The 16,818-nt window shown below is 39.0% G+C and overlaps 1 protein-coding gene across 3 annotated transcripts in view; it reads left to right on the plus strand.

The window, feature by feature from the left end:
• Positions 1 to 646: 646 nt before the first annotated feature.
• RBMS1 (RNA binding motif single stranded interacting protein 1) overlaps positions 647 to 16,818 on the plus strand; it is a 144,118-nt gene continuing 127,946 nt past the window's right edge. The window contains exon 1 of one of the 3 annotated variants that reach the window (XM_071747537.1): positions 647 to 1,071. In XM_071747537.1, coding sequence (XP_071603638.1) covers positions 997 to 1,071 — 75 coding nt within the window. In that variant the 5' untranslated portion in view covers positions 647 to 996. The remainder of the gene's footprint in view (positions 1,072 to 16,818) is intronic. The other 2 variants (XM_071747538.1, XM_071747539.1) reach the window with 2 other exon arrangements.

Genomic DNA, 16,818 nt, shown 5'->3' on the forward strand with positions numbered 1-16,818 from the left:
GAATGTTTCCAGTTAAAGCATGAAGCATACTCAGCACCCCTGTGAAAGTACAAATTTAAGGATGTACGATGGGCCAGACAAAGAATCTAGTCTAGTTCTGTGGTTGCTGTTCTATAAACTGATTTTAGCACTGCAGTCCCTTCTGCTCCTAACAGATAAATGGACCTTCTACCGCCAGGCAGAACCGAAGCCAAACATAGTTTTCCAAACCTGTATCAATTCTCCCCTAAAGCCTGCGCCCTGCTCCACCGCTCGGCAACGAGATTCACAAAGAGCAAAGGCGGTAACAAAGCACAACCCGGCTAATTAGGTCAGAGCCGAGCCCTGTGCGGATGCGACCACTGCAGCCCTCTTCCTTCTTCTCCTTCTCCTCCTCCTCCTTCTCCTACTCGGGGGTGTGGAAGCCCCCCTCTCCCCGCCGGGCTTCGCGGCTTTTCCCGGCGCTACAGCAGCCCTTCAGCCGATCCGCCGCTCGCTGCCCGCCTCCGACACGTCCCCCTCTTCCCCCGGGAGCTGCCCCGCCGCCGAGCCGGAGCCGGGGCTCGCACCGAGGACGCCGAGAGGGGCTATAAGCACCGCCCCTCGCCCCCCTCTCTCCTCCTTTCTCCCTCCCTCCCTCCCTGCCTCCCGCCTCCCTCCCTCCGCCAGCCCTGCCCCGCCGCCTGGCACCGCCACCGCCGCCGCCGCGCCCGCCCCGAGCGCTGCCCGCGCCGCCGTTCCGCCAGCCGCCCCGCCGCTGCTGCCGCCGCTGCTGCTGCTCGGCCCCGGCCGGGCGGGGACTTGGCAGGAACTCCCAGGGAGAGAGCTAGAGTGCCTGCCCCCGCTGCCGCCGCTCCGCTGTGGCTTTTGGGTGGAGGAGGAGGAGGAAGGTCTAGGCTCGGCCGAGAAGCAGCAGCTGCCGCCGGAGAGGAAGACAGGAGGGAGAGACGACAGACGGCTGGAGCCCCCCAAAGTGCCCCCCCCCATCCCTGCACTGCAGGATACATTTCCAGCTTCATGGGCAAAGTGTGGAAACAGCAGATGTACCCCCAGTACACCACCTACTACTACCCCCAGTATCTGCAGGCGAAGGTAGGGTACGGCACGCCGGGCGGCGCGGTGCGGCGGGTCTGAGGCTGGCCCCACTCCCGGGCGGATGGCCAGGGCCCAGCCCGGACGGGGGCTCCGCGACGCCGAACACGGCCCGGGGAAAGTGGTCAGGTTGCACCAGAGGACGGAGACAGGAAAGAGCCGGCAGCCCCTTCTGCTGCCCGCCGCCCCGGGAGCCTCCGGGCCGCCCGCAGCTGCCGAGCTGCCCCCTGGACTCCCACCCGTTCCCTTCGCTCCCGTCCGTGCCGTCTGTGCCGTCTCCGACCCGTCTCCTTCCCTCTCGCTTTCCCCCTCCCTCCGGCGGTCCCTCCTCTTCCCCGGGGCTCTCGGCGTGTCTCCTCCTTCCCAACTGCGTCCCCGGCCACCCCGCTGCACAGCGGAGCTCTGCGGAGCCCGCGGGGCCCCGTTCCTGCCGCCTTCACCTGGCGCAGCCTCCTTGCAGGCAGGGAAGCGACCCAAACTTTAGCCGGCGGGGCCCAAACTGGGGTTCTCCGCTGTCGGTAGCTGCGCTTTGGGCTGGGGCGGGAGTGCCTTGACATTGTGGGGGTGTCAGGGAGTGCTGATTACTGTGATGGGGATGGCCGTAATTCCACTTAAATACGGAGGCTGAGGAGGCTGCTGGACTCGGATGGATCCTCATTGTCTGTGGAGCTGGACCTTTATGAGCCGCCACCTCGCAGTTTAGAAACTGTATTAAAAATGGATTAGGGGTCCTACTGCTGATGGTTAATGTTGTCCACGGGTAGATGTTTGCGGGAAAATTGGTGTTAGTAGTTGATGTGGGTCGCCGCTTTTTTTTTTTTTTTTCCCCTTTCTTTTTTTTCCTTTTTTTTTCCCTTTTTTTTTTTCTTCTCTTTTTTTTTTTTTTTTTTCCTTTCCCCGTCAAGTCCGTAAGGGCAGCCAGCCCCACTGCTCTGGAAGCATCATGCTGCAAACTGGCAGATGCAGAGGTGGTTGCATCAGCTGTCTGGAACATTTAGCATAAGCTTCTCCAAACACCAGTGTCACTCCTTACAAATCAAAACAGACCCATATGAGGTTTCACTGTGAACTTTTTAAGAGGCTATAACTGTGATGTGTGTGGGGGGGCTTTGGTGGGGTTTTTGTTTGGTGTGGGTTTGTTGTTTTGTTTTTTTTTTTCCCCCATAGAAGTGTCCAGCCCGTGGTGTGGCAATGACAGGACAAGAATTCCCTTCTCTTTATCTGCACGCTTGATAGGCTCTTCTATCTATTGTGTTCTGTATTAATGTATTTTGAAATATAATTTATACTGCTTGGCTGAAAAGTAAGTCAGTTTGATAGTCATGAGATTTTGTGAGTCAGCAACAAGGAGGCTTTGAAATGTGCTTTCATATGTAGAGAAATTGATAGAAATATGATGAAGGTCTATAGGTGATTTGATATAACTAATCTCTTGAATGTAATAATTTACATCAGCCTAAATAGTACAGTTGGTAACCATTTAAAGACTTAAAGACTGTGCTGCAGATTAATCCCTTTAGTAGTTTCAATATGTATTTTGCATGCATTATTTTAAAGAAATGTAGGCTGCCTAAAGGACAACATGAATGACTATATAAATATTCTCAAATGAAAATATATCTTTGATCAAAATCTTTTACCTTCATGATTTTGTGGCATTAGTGAGAAAAGAACTGAGTACATAACATTGAATATATATAAAGCAATGTCACGTGGTTTTTTTTGACCTGTAAATAATTGAAGAGGGAGATAAACTGTAATAGCTTAATGTAGTTATTTGAGTATGACCCTAGAAATCCATGATACTCTGAGAAAGCTTGATGGACCATCTTTTGAAACTGTTTCCTGTACAGATAATTTATTATTGATTTGCATTACAGTCAGTGACATCTTCAAAACATCTTTGCAATAAAATTATACAGCCTGAAATTACATTATTGTGTTTCAGCAGAGAGAACACACAGCCATTTGACCTACACACATGAAATCAAATATCTGGGATGCAGTGTAAGTTTCCTGGTTTTAGAGATCTTGATTTTCTGAAAGAAATAAGAGAAAAAAAGTGTCTCCTTGTACTATATAAAAGGATCAGTTACTAGAAGTTTTGGTATTCAAATATGCAGAAATTTAACCAATCTTGTCACTATGGTTCCTCTCTGAACACGTTGAAAAATTAATTTCTTCATAGTTTCCACTATTCTATTTTTTGGGCCCTAAAATAAGCTGTTGTCCAGTACATGAGCTGTTTTAGTAATTCTTGAGAAACCTTTGTTTTTTAATAAAGATTATTATAATAGAATTGAATAACCTTTGCTGAATGGATGATGAGTGAAAGTACCGCTTGGGGTGGTAAGAGATTTTGAAACTAGAAGTTTTGCTTCCCATCTTATCCTTATTTAAGTACAATGTGAAATCTTCTGACTAATAAACTACAAGTTGATAATTAGGAGAATTTCTTGAAGATGTATTTTTTATAGAGATCTCAAAAATACTCATTAGAAATTGCATGCATTCCTAATAGCTCTTTAGGTTGAAATGTTGATGTGGTCAGCTATTTTAATTGCTACAAAAATACATCCTAGATTTTAAAGACAGATTTTGTGTTTCTCTGTTATGATCTTCACAGTCTTATTCATGAAGTATTCAAGCTGGTTCAGTCATATGTTCTGGGAGGAAATAAAAACATTTGCTGTGATTCAGCACCTCTCTTCCCCTAATCTTAGGGAGTTCAGCACGAAAAGAGATTAGAGAAACCATGGACTTAAATGAAATTAACAAAATAAACATTAGAAGAAGGTGTAAAGCTTTTAAAATGAAAATCCATTATGGCAATGAAAATAGTTTGAACTGGCTTCAAGTTCAAGCATGCAAAACTTGGTTTCTTGGGACTGCCATGGTTTTTACTCTGGCAAATTATGTGTTTGACTTATCTGTTAATTTTCTGTGTCTTCTAACGAATGTGTGTTCTAGGATACATTGCAGCATTGGGTGGCATGTCAGAGAGCATCAAAAATGTTTTCGAAGTTCAATGGATGTTTCTAAAGGTTCAGATAATTTAGCAATATTTCTGAAACATTGCTTTTTAAATTTCATCTCAATTGTATTTTTTCCTTACTTAATATTTTATTTGTAATCAAGGGATTATGTATTTCAACATTTTAGAAAATTACATTTGTTAAGATTATATGTTTTACTTTATACTTAAAGGTCTCTCTGACCAGGAGTAAAATCTTCCTGTGCTATGGAAAGAATTGCAACATATAACAAGACAGAATACACATAAACAAATGAAAATGTATATATACATCTCTAGGCCACAATCTGCTTTGGTCAAGTGGGAAATAAAAGTGAATTTGTTTTGTTTTCCTTTACCTAAATATCAAGTGGAATTCAGGGACACGATGCACACAGTGAGATACAAATAAATTGTGATAACGAGCAGTATTAGTGTTTTTTCCTCGGACAACAGTGCAATAGTCTGACTAATTTCACTGGTAGGTTTCTGTATGATAAAGAACGTTTCTTTGTATAAGAGAGAGTAACTAGAAAACAGCAACATTGCCCATAGATAACAAGGTTTATTTAAAGTGCAAACATTTAATAATCATAGATAATATTTATGTGACACTTGCATTCTATTTATTTTGTGTAATATTAAGAAACAATAAATAGAAGAAATGAAATCTTGTTAATCTTGCTAAGTTACCTTAGAGTGAGCATATAAGTGTATAAACTGGTATCTTCAAAAATAGTGCCCTTGGACCTATGAAAAGAACTAATATTTCTAGAAGTTTGTGTAGGTTTGTAGGCAGTACTGGAGATTGGTGTAAACTTGTAGTGAGCAGGCACATTCTGCCATATCAAAAACTTATTTTCCTTCTCTTGACAGCAAACTTTAAAATGGTAACATTTAATTTTTAGACAAGCCTGTTGGTGGCAGAGTAAGTAGGGAGTCATTAAACAGGGAACTTCCTGTAGTGTTAAACAAACCAGATATGAACCTTTCTTATTAGGAGACACTGGATAATCCACAGTTTAGTGTCAGTGTTTGAAGTTCATAGACTGATGTAGAAACTTCTGGTTTAGATGCTTCTAAAGCAGAAGTGGTAGGACCATCTAATAATGGTTTACTGCTAATTAATGCCTTACCACATTCTGTTCCAAGCACAGGTCTGTCACCCTTTAAAATTTTACTAGCTTCTGAGTTAATTTTAATCAGCATAAATGGTTACTAATTTTAGTTATATTTATTTCATAGGCACTGTGATTGCAAAATCTTTACACAATAAAAGACAAGTTGACAGTAACAGAGTATGCATGCCTATGATTATAGGTTTGGATAGAAATAATCCACTTCTTATTGTGGGAAGTTGTATTAATTTTCCATAATTGTGATCTCTCTGGTTCTTTACTGGGCTTAAAGACCGTTAAAAAACCCAAAACAAACAAACAAACAAAAAAAGCACAAGTTAGCTTCAGGCAAACTGGTTCCACACAGTTACCTGATCCTGTTGTCGTCCTTTGCCTCTAGAATGTGTTCTCTCCTATTCCAGCCAAGCTGGGATTTTATTGTGTAGCTATCCAAAAACTCATTTAGAAAGGGTAGCACATTGTATAAAGGAAAGAAGTATAAAATCTACCATTTTTAAGAAAAACTTGAGAGTGCTCATGGTAAGGTGATCCTTCCAGCTCTATAAAATAATCTCAAGTTATGTTAAATAGGGAGAGACGAGAAGTGTTCTATACAAAGAGCATTTTCTCTTCTTCCATACATCCCAGTCCAAAGATGGGAATGCCTGTTTGCATCATCAGACAAGCCAGTGACTTTTTGTCACAGGTCACAATGATTGTTTTATGTAAATGTTCCAGCCAGCTTATTTTGTGGGGGGCATCTCTATCCTTGTCCCAGTCATAGCTCCTTTTAAGTTTTGAACTTTAGTTCAGGTGGCTTTCTGTGAGCTAGAAATATGTCCTGAGAAAGTATTTCTTGAAACTGTTGCTAGAATAATACTTGTATATGCAGAAGCTGAAACCTTTCTAGAAATGGATCAAGTGAAGTTCATACAAAGCCCTACAAATGTTTGTCCTCCTTGCCTTAAATTACTTCAGTTTTGAATTATTCTGTACCAACGCCTCTCTTGAGAAGTAATGTCAGATTATCCCCATGGGCAGTTATGCATTTGAAGAAGGGTGTAACCAAATAAGTTTTTAAAAGTGACTTCAGGAAGGTTTAAACCTAGGTATTCCGCGCTGGGAGCACTTCATTGTTTGGAGGAGTCAAGAAGGATGTATGTTAATGTATAGTGTATGTTAATGTACATGATTCTAACTAAATAAGTGATAAAGGTACATGAAATGTAGAAACGTTCACAATTTCATTATCTTGAAGTCAACATGAATTTTGCCTTTGATTTCAGGTGACCAACATTTTATTTACTAGAAATTTGATTCCTGCATGACCAACTATACTTAATTTTGAGGTGATTTGCAATGATATGATACTTGTAAACTCCACTGTGGATGAGCAAGTGAGGCAGTGCAGCAAATAGATTCTGTGATGGAAGTTGTAATCAATGAGAAGTAGCAATGACGTCTGTAAGATGTACCAATTTTGTATGTTTTCTAGAGAATTTTAAAAAAAGACTTTAAAAAGCCAGAACTTCCCTCCCTTAATCCAGCCTCCTTAGAGAGGTGAATGGTATAAATATACATGCACTGCAGACTGAATCTGCAAACGGCAAAGTGAAAAATACTCTCCTCCCCCAGTCATTAATGGTACAAACAGCAGGTTTATAGTAGCTTTGCAATTTCTAGAAGTTTGAGACTAAACTCATCCCTAGAGTACATTGTGCTTGGGGCTTAATTCGATACTTCTTGATTTGCCTCATTCAACAAATGTTAACAAAATCTTTGTCCCGCTCCTTGATTCAGTAACAACTTTACTGCTGACGTTTGAATCAGATCTGAAGTCTGATATTCTTATGGGACTGACTTTTACAGGAAAGTGATACAATATATGACTTGGAAAAGGCTTGAAAAATTTATTCAGTGCTGTTTTCCTTTTGTGTTTGATAGTTAACTCCCCCGAGGCACTGGGTATGTTCCAAAACAGTGTCTCTGAAGTTCATATCCAGCAGGTAGGCAACAGCTGTAAGAGGCCAGAATTACACAATATGTCTGCTTTGCAGGAGTGTATTTTCTAGCTTTACCCTCAACACGGGATCCCAAGGCAGTCATGAAAGGTGTGCAATAAGTTTGTGAGGAGAGAAGTTAATTTTCTTTGAATAAAATAGCTCTTTAAAGTATGTTTTTTTTTCACAACTCAACTGTTACTCTTGGTAATGCTGTAGTTTTTTCTCATTACTTTTAAACTAGAGTTGAGCATGCTGTTTAGATTCTTAACCTAATTTTAAAGGGCACTCTGTACTTTAAAACACTTTGCTTCTAGTTAGAGCATAAAACTTGAGGTCTCATTCTCAAAGATGAAATTTGCTGAGAGTAAATTTCTAAGCCCCTACTTAGTCTTTAAGGAACAAAAAAAAAAGAAAAGCAAAAATACTTAAGTTTTCTGATACAATGTAGTAAAGCATTGGTTTCTAAATCTATTTTTCTGTAAAACAATACTTTTCAGAAATGTATCTATTTAAGATACATGTCAAAAAGCCACCTTGAACACAATTCTTAACTGCATTAAAGCCCAAGCAGCAGTTTGAGCTGTCAGTGTTGATAGCACATGCATCACTCTTACTCAGAAAGGTAATTGATGCTACTAATCCAGTGATTCTAATGAAGAACACTTTATTGTGATAGCAGTAATGAAGTTGGAACAAAGGCACAGTCATAAAGTGGAAGATAGCTCAGCACAGTTATGTATTTCCGTTTCAGTCCTCCAAGTAGTGATAATCAAAAGCAAACAACAATTTAATTTTTTTCATTAAATTATGCTTTTGGTTTGAGGAGTAGTCCTTTGAAGATTCATGCTCAGATTTAACAAAAAATGCATATTCTATACTAATTTTTGTTGTATAGACTTTCTACAGCCTGTGCAAAGTAGTGATCACATATATTTCTACCAGAAAGTCATCTACTTAGTTAAAGAAATGAATAAGTAATTTCAATCAAAACACAGGCACACAACAGATTCAGGTCATATTTACTGTATCTAATAGGTGATAATCGTTATCTGACTTCATGTGTTTTCTTAATATTCCTCAGCTGAAAATGCTAAGACCTGCATTGAAATGGAATTTCATTAAGTTCTAACTTGAACTATATTTTCTTGGAATTGAGGAAGACAAAGAGCTTGGACATTGGTATAATCAGGTACCATGCCTTACTTGCTTATGGAAGCTTTTGAAGCTGCTGAGCTCCGTTCATGGTCAGAGACTGTAAGAGCACGTTTAGTTCCAATTGCTTTGACCTGATGAAGACGTTTCAAAATGTATTTAAACTACATTTCGGAGATCTCAATATATACATAAGGCCTGTGAAAAGTGTTTCAGAATTGTTGCAGGTAGATGAAAAGAGTTTACTGATACAAAATGCAAGTCAAAATGTTATTTGTGACTCTTGTGCACTGAGGGGAAAGCATTGATCTTCTGCAGAGAAGTAGAGGGAATGGGCTTCTCTTTGTGGATTTTACTACAGGTTAAGAACAGAATTCCCTTGCTTGTCTCTTGGCAACACACTCTGACACAGTTTCTATAGCAGTTTATAGGCTGTGATAGTATCTGTGACCTCTTCTATCCCTCAGGCCATGGCTATATAACCACTTTAATTTTACGTAACTATGCACAGCAGCCAAAAAGGGCAGTCTTGTCTTTCCCCACTGCCCCCCAGCAACTCATTCCTGTCCCTTCCCCTGTGCAGGCACTAGCATCCATACGATCAATCAGTGAGCTGAATCAAGAAACCATTCTGGCTGAAAACTAAACCCCAACCCCCAACTATAATACATTTTTACAGTGACCTAAGGAGATGCTTAAGGAGTTGTGATTTGCATAGCTTTGGGAGAAGTCTCTGAGAAAAGCACAACCTCTTTGGTCTCACTTTTGTACAACAAAATGGTGGTGCTTAACTTTTCTAATTAAAAGGCTTTCCATGTCCTTGGCCAAAAGGGCAAAAGATCCAAGCCAAAGAAAGATAAAATGGAGCTATTAGGTTATAAAAATCTGCTGATTTCAAATATACATATATGCAAATAACTGCTAGCATCCTTTCTCTCTGACTTTATTTTTTCTTTTACTGCATTAAATTGTGGTAGAAGTTGGTGCAGTAAGTGTTAAGTAATCACTTGTGTCGATCATCTTTCTTAACACCAATGGAAGTGTGGAAGAAAGTGTGAAATAAGTTACCAACAGGGCATAAGCTGGGTATAGGCCTGGGAGGAAAGAATCAAATGTAAACGGGACTTTGGGAGGCCGTGTAGCATAGTGTTACATCTAACTTTCCATTTTCAGTACAGTGCAACATTGATATTTTATTTCATTCTGGGGAAAGAGGGGAGAAGGCTGGCACTTCAAATTAGCAGCAGCTGCAGAATTAAGACAAGGGTGTTAGTGACTCATTTGGAAAAGTACTAGCTAAAACATTCTGTCTCCTAGAAAAAAACACTTAAGAAGGGTTTATGATATAAACTTTGAATTTCATGAATAGTGCCTGTGAGCTTCTGGTTTCCTCCAGGTCCTTTTTCTGATTAGTGCATATTAAAGTGAGGAGAATACATGGAGTCGTTTGGGAGGGGGAAACATCTCTGTTAACAGGATCAAAGTCTCCAGAATGCCACTTAGTTCTTTTGACTTAGTCAGGTAGCCAAAAATTCAGATTCTTATTCTTCCAAGTAGAAGGGAAAAATGGTAATACTTAGTTGTTTCTTTGATGTAGCTGAATTATTGACAAAGAGCAGTGAAGCTCCAGTTTCCCTGAACACAAGGATCTTGAATAATAGAAGCAGTTTCTTTGTTCTCAGTCCCAAATTCCTTCCCCAGTTCACTGTTCTCTCTGTTTAGGTCTTTTAAGGGACTACATACTCAGTGCTTATGTTTGGGTTGTTCTCTGCTCTTTCCCTATTGTATTTGCATGAGGTTTTTTCCCTCCTCTGATGAATATGTACCTTGCCCTGCTATATCCCCAGGTCCTACAAATTGCATTGTTTAGCTTTAAGGAGTGAAGGCTAAGGGGAGATCTAATTGCTGTCTAAATCTGTCAAATGAGAATATATAGACGAGGTGGAGCCATACACTTTTTTGAGGGTGCACAGGGATAGGATAATTCAGGTTGAAAGGTACTTCAGGAGCTCTCTGACCCATCTTTCTTGTCAAAGCAGGGTCATCTAGATCAGACCAGGTTGCTCAGGCCCTTATCCAGTCTGGTCTTGAAAGCCTCCAAGGATGGAGATGCACAACCTTTCCACACAACTTGTTCCAATGCTGGCTGCCCTCATGGTGAATTTTTTCCCCTTATTTCCAGTCTGAACCTGTCTTGTATCAACTGTATGCTTATTGACTAATCCTTGCACCATGCACCACTGTAAGAACCTGGCTCCTTCTCCTTGATAACCTCCTCAGAGGTTTCCATTCTACAAATGGAAAACTGCTATTAAGTCCCACCAACTTCTCCAGACTGAACAAGCCCAGTTCCTCAGTTCCTTCAGCTTTTCACAGAGCCCCCAGCTGTCTTGATGGCCCTCCACTAAACTTGGAGGGAAGCTGGACTAGGTGACTACCAGATGTCCTTTCCAAGCTATTTGTGTGATCTATAAGGTAGATGCTGATAACTGTCATCAGCATAAGAGGCTCTAAAATAACTATTACTGTTCCTTTTATCTTTCATCATTATAAGCTGCAATATTGTATCGGGAAAGGAAGGTGTGGAAGGAATTCCTTTTTTCTATTTAACATAACATACGTTCTTTAAATATGCAAATAGCATTGCAATAATCTCCTCATCATGCAAATTCGCTTATCCCATTTTAGCAAATATCTTCTTTAAGCTGCTTAAAATTTAAGGTTTAAGGTTTGTCTGTTTTTCTTCTGGAAGAACATTAGTGATACAAAAGATGTAAGTAGTGACAGACATGTATACATTCTCATACCAAACCACTTCTTCAGGCTGACATTTTTTCTTCTTCATCAAATCTGAGTTCGTTGGTAAGTTTTTCTCTTGAATATGGATTAAAAATTAAATAAAAAAATAATTAACCTGAAGTTAAATCTTATTTCTTTCCAAGCAGACAGAGGAAGAGAAAAGAGTACTGAAGAATGCAGTGTTCTGACTTTCTAGTAGTAAATATTAGAGGAATTAGTGTGTTCCTGTTGCTCTTCACTGACAGTTCCACTATATCCACCCAGCTTCTTTAGCCCGCTCTTTGTTTATTAGCAGTTCTTTTCAGTGTCATTTTTATACTCATTTGCCCATATTTTCTAAAGATTTTCAATTGCAAGTATAATAAAAGGAAGCTCTTATGATCTCAAACCTTGAAGTTAATCTTAAAAATAATGTGTCTACTACATCTTAAAAAGAAAAAAAATCACAACTACAGTTTTTAACCAGATTGATTATAAGAACATATAAAACTTAACAAATGTCGGTTCATTTTTACACTGCTAACTAAATGTGTTCATGGTTGTCCATTAATTCTGAAAATCAGTTTTTTTGCTAAATGCCAGAAAACATGTAGAGGCACCTAAGACAGGACAAAGTTTACTTTATTATGACCTCCTCATGGCCAGAAAGTTGCAGAGACAGCAGCATTATCACTCCAAAGTTTCCATCACAGAAAAGAAATATGTAATTCAACACTTCTTTATTTCCTTCTTTATTGTGCAGTGTCTACCTTGATGGTGACTGGGCTGCCTGAATACAAATAGTGAAAATTTTTGCAAAAATATAGTATTGGAAAGAAATTGGAGATATCTGTGCAATGAGGATTCTTCTGCTCTAAGGAATTTCAAATTATCTTCTTGGACTTTTATTAAGTTGGGGGCCTGGGACTAGGGAGAAGTGTTATCTAACACTTACATGCTAAATACTCATGCATCTTTCTGGGATAAAAAGAGGTAAAAAAAATTAATAAAAATGATAGGAGAGTGACAGAAGTTTACTTTGCCATGCTGCCCCACAAAGAGGCAGAAAACTAGCTATGTGTATTTTATATCTGCTAACACATTTTTCTTCTTTTAAAACTGAAAGTGGGAGTCCATGTCAGATGAATAATTGAATAGTAAACAAATGAATAATAAATACTTATTTTTTTTTTACTCATATGAAATATAGTGGGTCATTTTCCATGCTTCCTCACATTCTTACAATACTGACCTCTTTCGCTGATGTTTCTATGAAGTTTAGAAACATACATTTTGAACAACAGAACTGGTGTTTCTGCAGCACACCTATTTAGGTGTAGGGTGTTGTCTTCCAAAATGTGCTCCATTGTTCTCATTGATGGAAGTGTGCTGCACCCCCTCCAGTTGCTTTTGTCATCCAGGGAAGATGCTGTAGATCCCTGTGCTCTGATGGTGGTTTCTACTACTTGTATATACACAATTAAAAAAATGTGTTGGATTTAGTGTAGATTTAGTGTAGATTTGCCTATCAATTATTAGAAAATACTCACTGTTGATTAAATTTTCTTTATTGACTAGTTAATGTCGTTCTTTGATTATTGACAGTGTGGTGCCTACTCCTCAGGATAGGCTGTGCTTCAAGTAACTGAAGTATTGGGCAATCTAGTGAAGTATGGCTGTGTGTGCATTGATTATAAAATATTCTGGATTGCTGTCCATATAATGACAGCATTCATGTGTCAAATAGGCACTGGTGATTTTTTTCATAAATTAAGACTTTAGTCTTCCTGATACCGAGCTCCACATGTTCTCAAATTTAAATGGCCATAGAGTGCAGTTTTGGCAGAAAAATTGTGCACCAGAATCTTACTTGTCTTTTGTCTCAAGAAATAATAAACATAACATTAATATTAATATATTTAATATTAATATTATATTTAAAAATATATATAAATATATAATATATTTATATATATTATGTATTTAATATATTAATATTAATGTATTAATATTAATATATTTATTTAATTACACCTCCTCATTTTTCTATTTAAATGAGCCGCAAAATCTTCAGACCATGCAAGATTATTATTCATGCCAGCCTATATCATTAAAGCAGAATTCAGGAGTGATTTGCTCTGGATTCCTTGGAGACAGTGGAAAGAAGGCTTACTGGTATTCAGGGTTGTGTACAAGTCTGAGCAACTCTAGCTTGCCTAATTACTCGAGGATGTCAGGAAACTGAGCAGTGATTTCTGGGAGTAGGAAGCTGAGAGCAATGTCAGGGAATGACAGGTATTTCATAGTTTTAGTGAGAATCTTTTGATAATTGATAGTTACATGATTAGCATCTGGAACAGAGGAATGGAAAGCATGGCTCAGGATACCAATGAGATAACAGAGAAGTAGTCAGGTTTCTTTATTTTTATGTAACCTTGGCTTCACTGAAGCAGTAGACACCTTTGAAAGAACTGCTTGCCTTACTCTCACACCGAGACCCAGGGTGGCAGTCTCAAGAGCTGTGAGTTTGCTCACAAAAGTGGTTCCATGGGGCATTTTGCTTTCTTTGCCCCCCCTAACACTGAAAGTTATCTCTGAAAGTGGCTTAAATAGACTCTTAAAGCTGGCTATACACAGGTCTCGAGCCTCATGTTGTTGTTTGAGATAGGAAAAGAGGGAAAGGTAAGTGAAATATACAAAACTGGATGGACGGAAAATATAAGGAAAACTAATTTTGAAAGAGGAAAATTGCTGTAAAGAACAGATAAGGGGAAAGAATAAGAGAGAAAAGAGCAGGGAGGAGAAAAAGCACACTTCAGTGGAGAGGCTGTGGCATGTCTGCCAGAACATGGCACAAGAGAACACCTGCAGCTGCCAGCCCATCTATGGGGAGCTGCATCTCCAACAAAAGGAGATTGAAGGTCACATTCTGCAAGAATTCAGTTTGGGGACTGCTAAAGTTCAGCAAGAATCAAAGGTTGTTTTTCCAAAAATAATGGAGGATTTGGGGGAACAGACAGGCAAGACCTCTGGGAAAGGCCTGGTTTTATATAGATTGTGAGAGCACAAAAGGTACTTGTAGGGCGAATTTTGCAGTTACCTTTGCCTATTAACTCGTGCAGCCATATTCTGATACTGTCGATAAAGTTACTGAGGTAAATTCCCCAGTACTGAAGATTGTGCCATTTCTTTCTAGTAGTTTATCTATCTGTTTTCTTGTTACATTGAAACAAGAATAAGTGCAAGGACTTGCTGAACAAACTCCTAAGTAATGTGATGATTTTGCTGTTCTTTTTGATATTTTTTATGTTCAGAAATTCTCATATCCCAATAGATCTGGCATGAAGCTGAATCGAAGAAAAAATACACTGTAGTAAAGACTTAATGGAGTTTGCTTCCACTTAGCAACCACAATATCATTATAGTGTATCACACACTACTTCTGGCTAAAGTGGCTAAAGAGAAAAAAAAAGGCAGATGGCATCCATCTCGATATGAAAAATTAGAAGAGTGTGCACGGAAAATAGAATTCAGTTGAAATTATACAGTCTATCAGCCAAAGTGAAACTTTAAATTTATAGCAACATATTTTTGTGTCTTTCAACTCTACACATAGGGAGGCATGCTTTCTTATATTCAAGTTCTCATCAGTCATTTGTGCTGTTTGTATTATGCCAGAACACTTATGTGTCCAAGGATGGTGTTCTGGTCATGTGTTAATCAGCTCAGAGGCCATGGTCCATCCCACCAGCTTGAGCAGATCCAATATTCGGGCTAGAAGTAACATTCTAGCCTCTTTGGTGAGCAGAGAGGTGGGCTTTCTGCTTAGATTCAGATCACTTGCAGGACCAAGAGGAAGTCTGAAGTGCTAAAGTAATCACCAGAGAACAGTATTTTCAGTTCCTACAACTGAGATGGGATGATTTGTATATTTTAATTTATATTTTTTGCAAAATGGCCAGAATCACTCTCAGCTGTGCTGTGGCTTTTGTAGGTGGTGCAGATCATGATATTACAAAGGGCTGTCACAATTGTATATCACTATTGTATTTTTCTGTCACAGTCTATGACAAAAAGTCAAATCAATCACAAAATCAGTCCCTGTGATTTTGTACTTTTGAATATGCTAGCCTGAAACCATAACTACACCTGACCAGGAGATCCTTTCTGTTTATGCTTAATGTCTTTTTTCTAGCTTTTAGTTCTGTTTCTTTTTGTTGTTTTTTTAATCATTGGTTGGGCTGGTGATAGCCATCAAAAAATTATAAAATCCCTGAGGTTTGTGGCATGGAGTTTTGACCTGCATCTCTCTCATGTGCAGTGATCCTCTGTGAATGGTGTTTGGCGTCCAGTTCTTTTCTTCTGACAGCAGGGATCTTTGGGAGGTAACTGCTGTGCAAGCACTATGCACAATACTAGCACATTGAGCACTGGTGAAAGGCCAGGTATAAGTATTTATTAGGTATTCTGGAGCAATTATCCCTGAATAATTTCAAATGAGCAGAGCTTTCTTTTTATACAGAAGTACCATCGTCCAAAACAGCTAAATCCACTTTCAAAGCCAGCTAAACAAGAAAAGGCATTCTTATTCTGAAATGTGATTGCCTTCTCAGGTCATTACTTCTAGATGTTGTCATATCTTAAACTGCTAATCCGATACAATCTATGTGCATACACAAGGCTTCTGTTCCTGATTGTCTCCAGGATGAAGCCTTAAAGGGTTGATGATTCTGAAGTAAATTTGCTGGAGTTAGAAAATAAAAGCTATTCAAGATGCAAATATTGATGCCTACAAGATTTAGAGGGTAACTAAATTTAAAAATATAATGGAGTGTGTAAGGCAATGCTTTTCTGGAATTTCTATGTTTTATTAATTCCCAGGGACATGTTTGCATATCTGCATATCTGTATCAGGGGTCATTTCAGAGCAGGTCTGATAAATTTCCAAGCATGAACAAGACTTAAGCTGACTTGATGTGCTCAACTCATGTCAGCTAAAACTCTTATTAACTGCATTGTCCTCTAATGAATAACTTTAATAGTTTTAATTATATGACTCAATGCAGTCATACTAGAAGTAAGTAAATGCACAATGAATATTTATTCACTAAGTGAGCATTTTGACTGCATGCAGTATTCAGGACTGAACTCCAGAGCAATTAGCAGAACACAGATGAGATTTCTCTCTGTTCTTTTTGATGTCTCTTTTCTTGAAAATTTTAAGTACTGTAGTTACACTGGTATCTGAATTTGATTTTAAATTGAAAAGTTTCTATGATATGCAGCAGTGCAAAGCACAAGTAATTGCAAGAATATGTGTTGTATTAACACATTTATATTAAATAGTAGTAGTTTTATAAATGAGAAGTTATGTCACAGAGAAGAATGGGTATGAAGTTGCTTAGAGTTTTAAAATCTACATTTACAATGATAGATATACATCTAATCTAATGTAATTACACTAAGTATTGGCATAAGAGGCAAACTGCCCAGCTATAGCCCTTCAATTAAAATTGTAGGGGAACGGAGTTAAATAAGTAATGCTGAGTAGAATTTTACTCTAAATACAGAAAAAAAAATAATTTCAGTCTGTAGCATATTCTACTTTTGTGACTCTTAGACTTCAATGAGAATTTTACATTTGCATCCCAGGGCAGAAATTGGCTGTGTGCTTAGAAGCATG

Source organism: Heliangelus exortis, chromosome 6 (assembly GCF_036169615.1).
Source record: "Heliangelus exortis chromosome 6, bHelExo1.hap1, whole genome shotgun sequence".
NCBI classification, from domain to species: Eukaryota; Metazoa; Chordata; class Aves; order Apodiformes; family Trochilidae; genus Heliangelus; species Heliangelus exortis.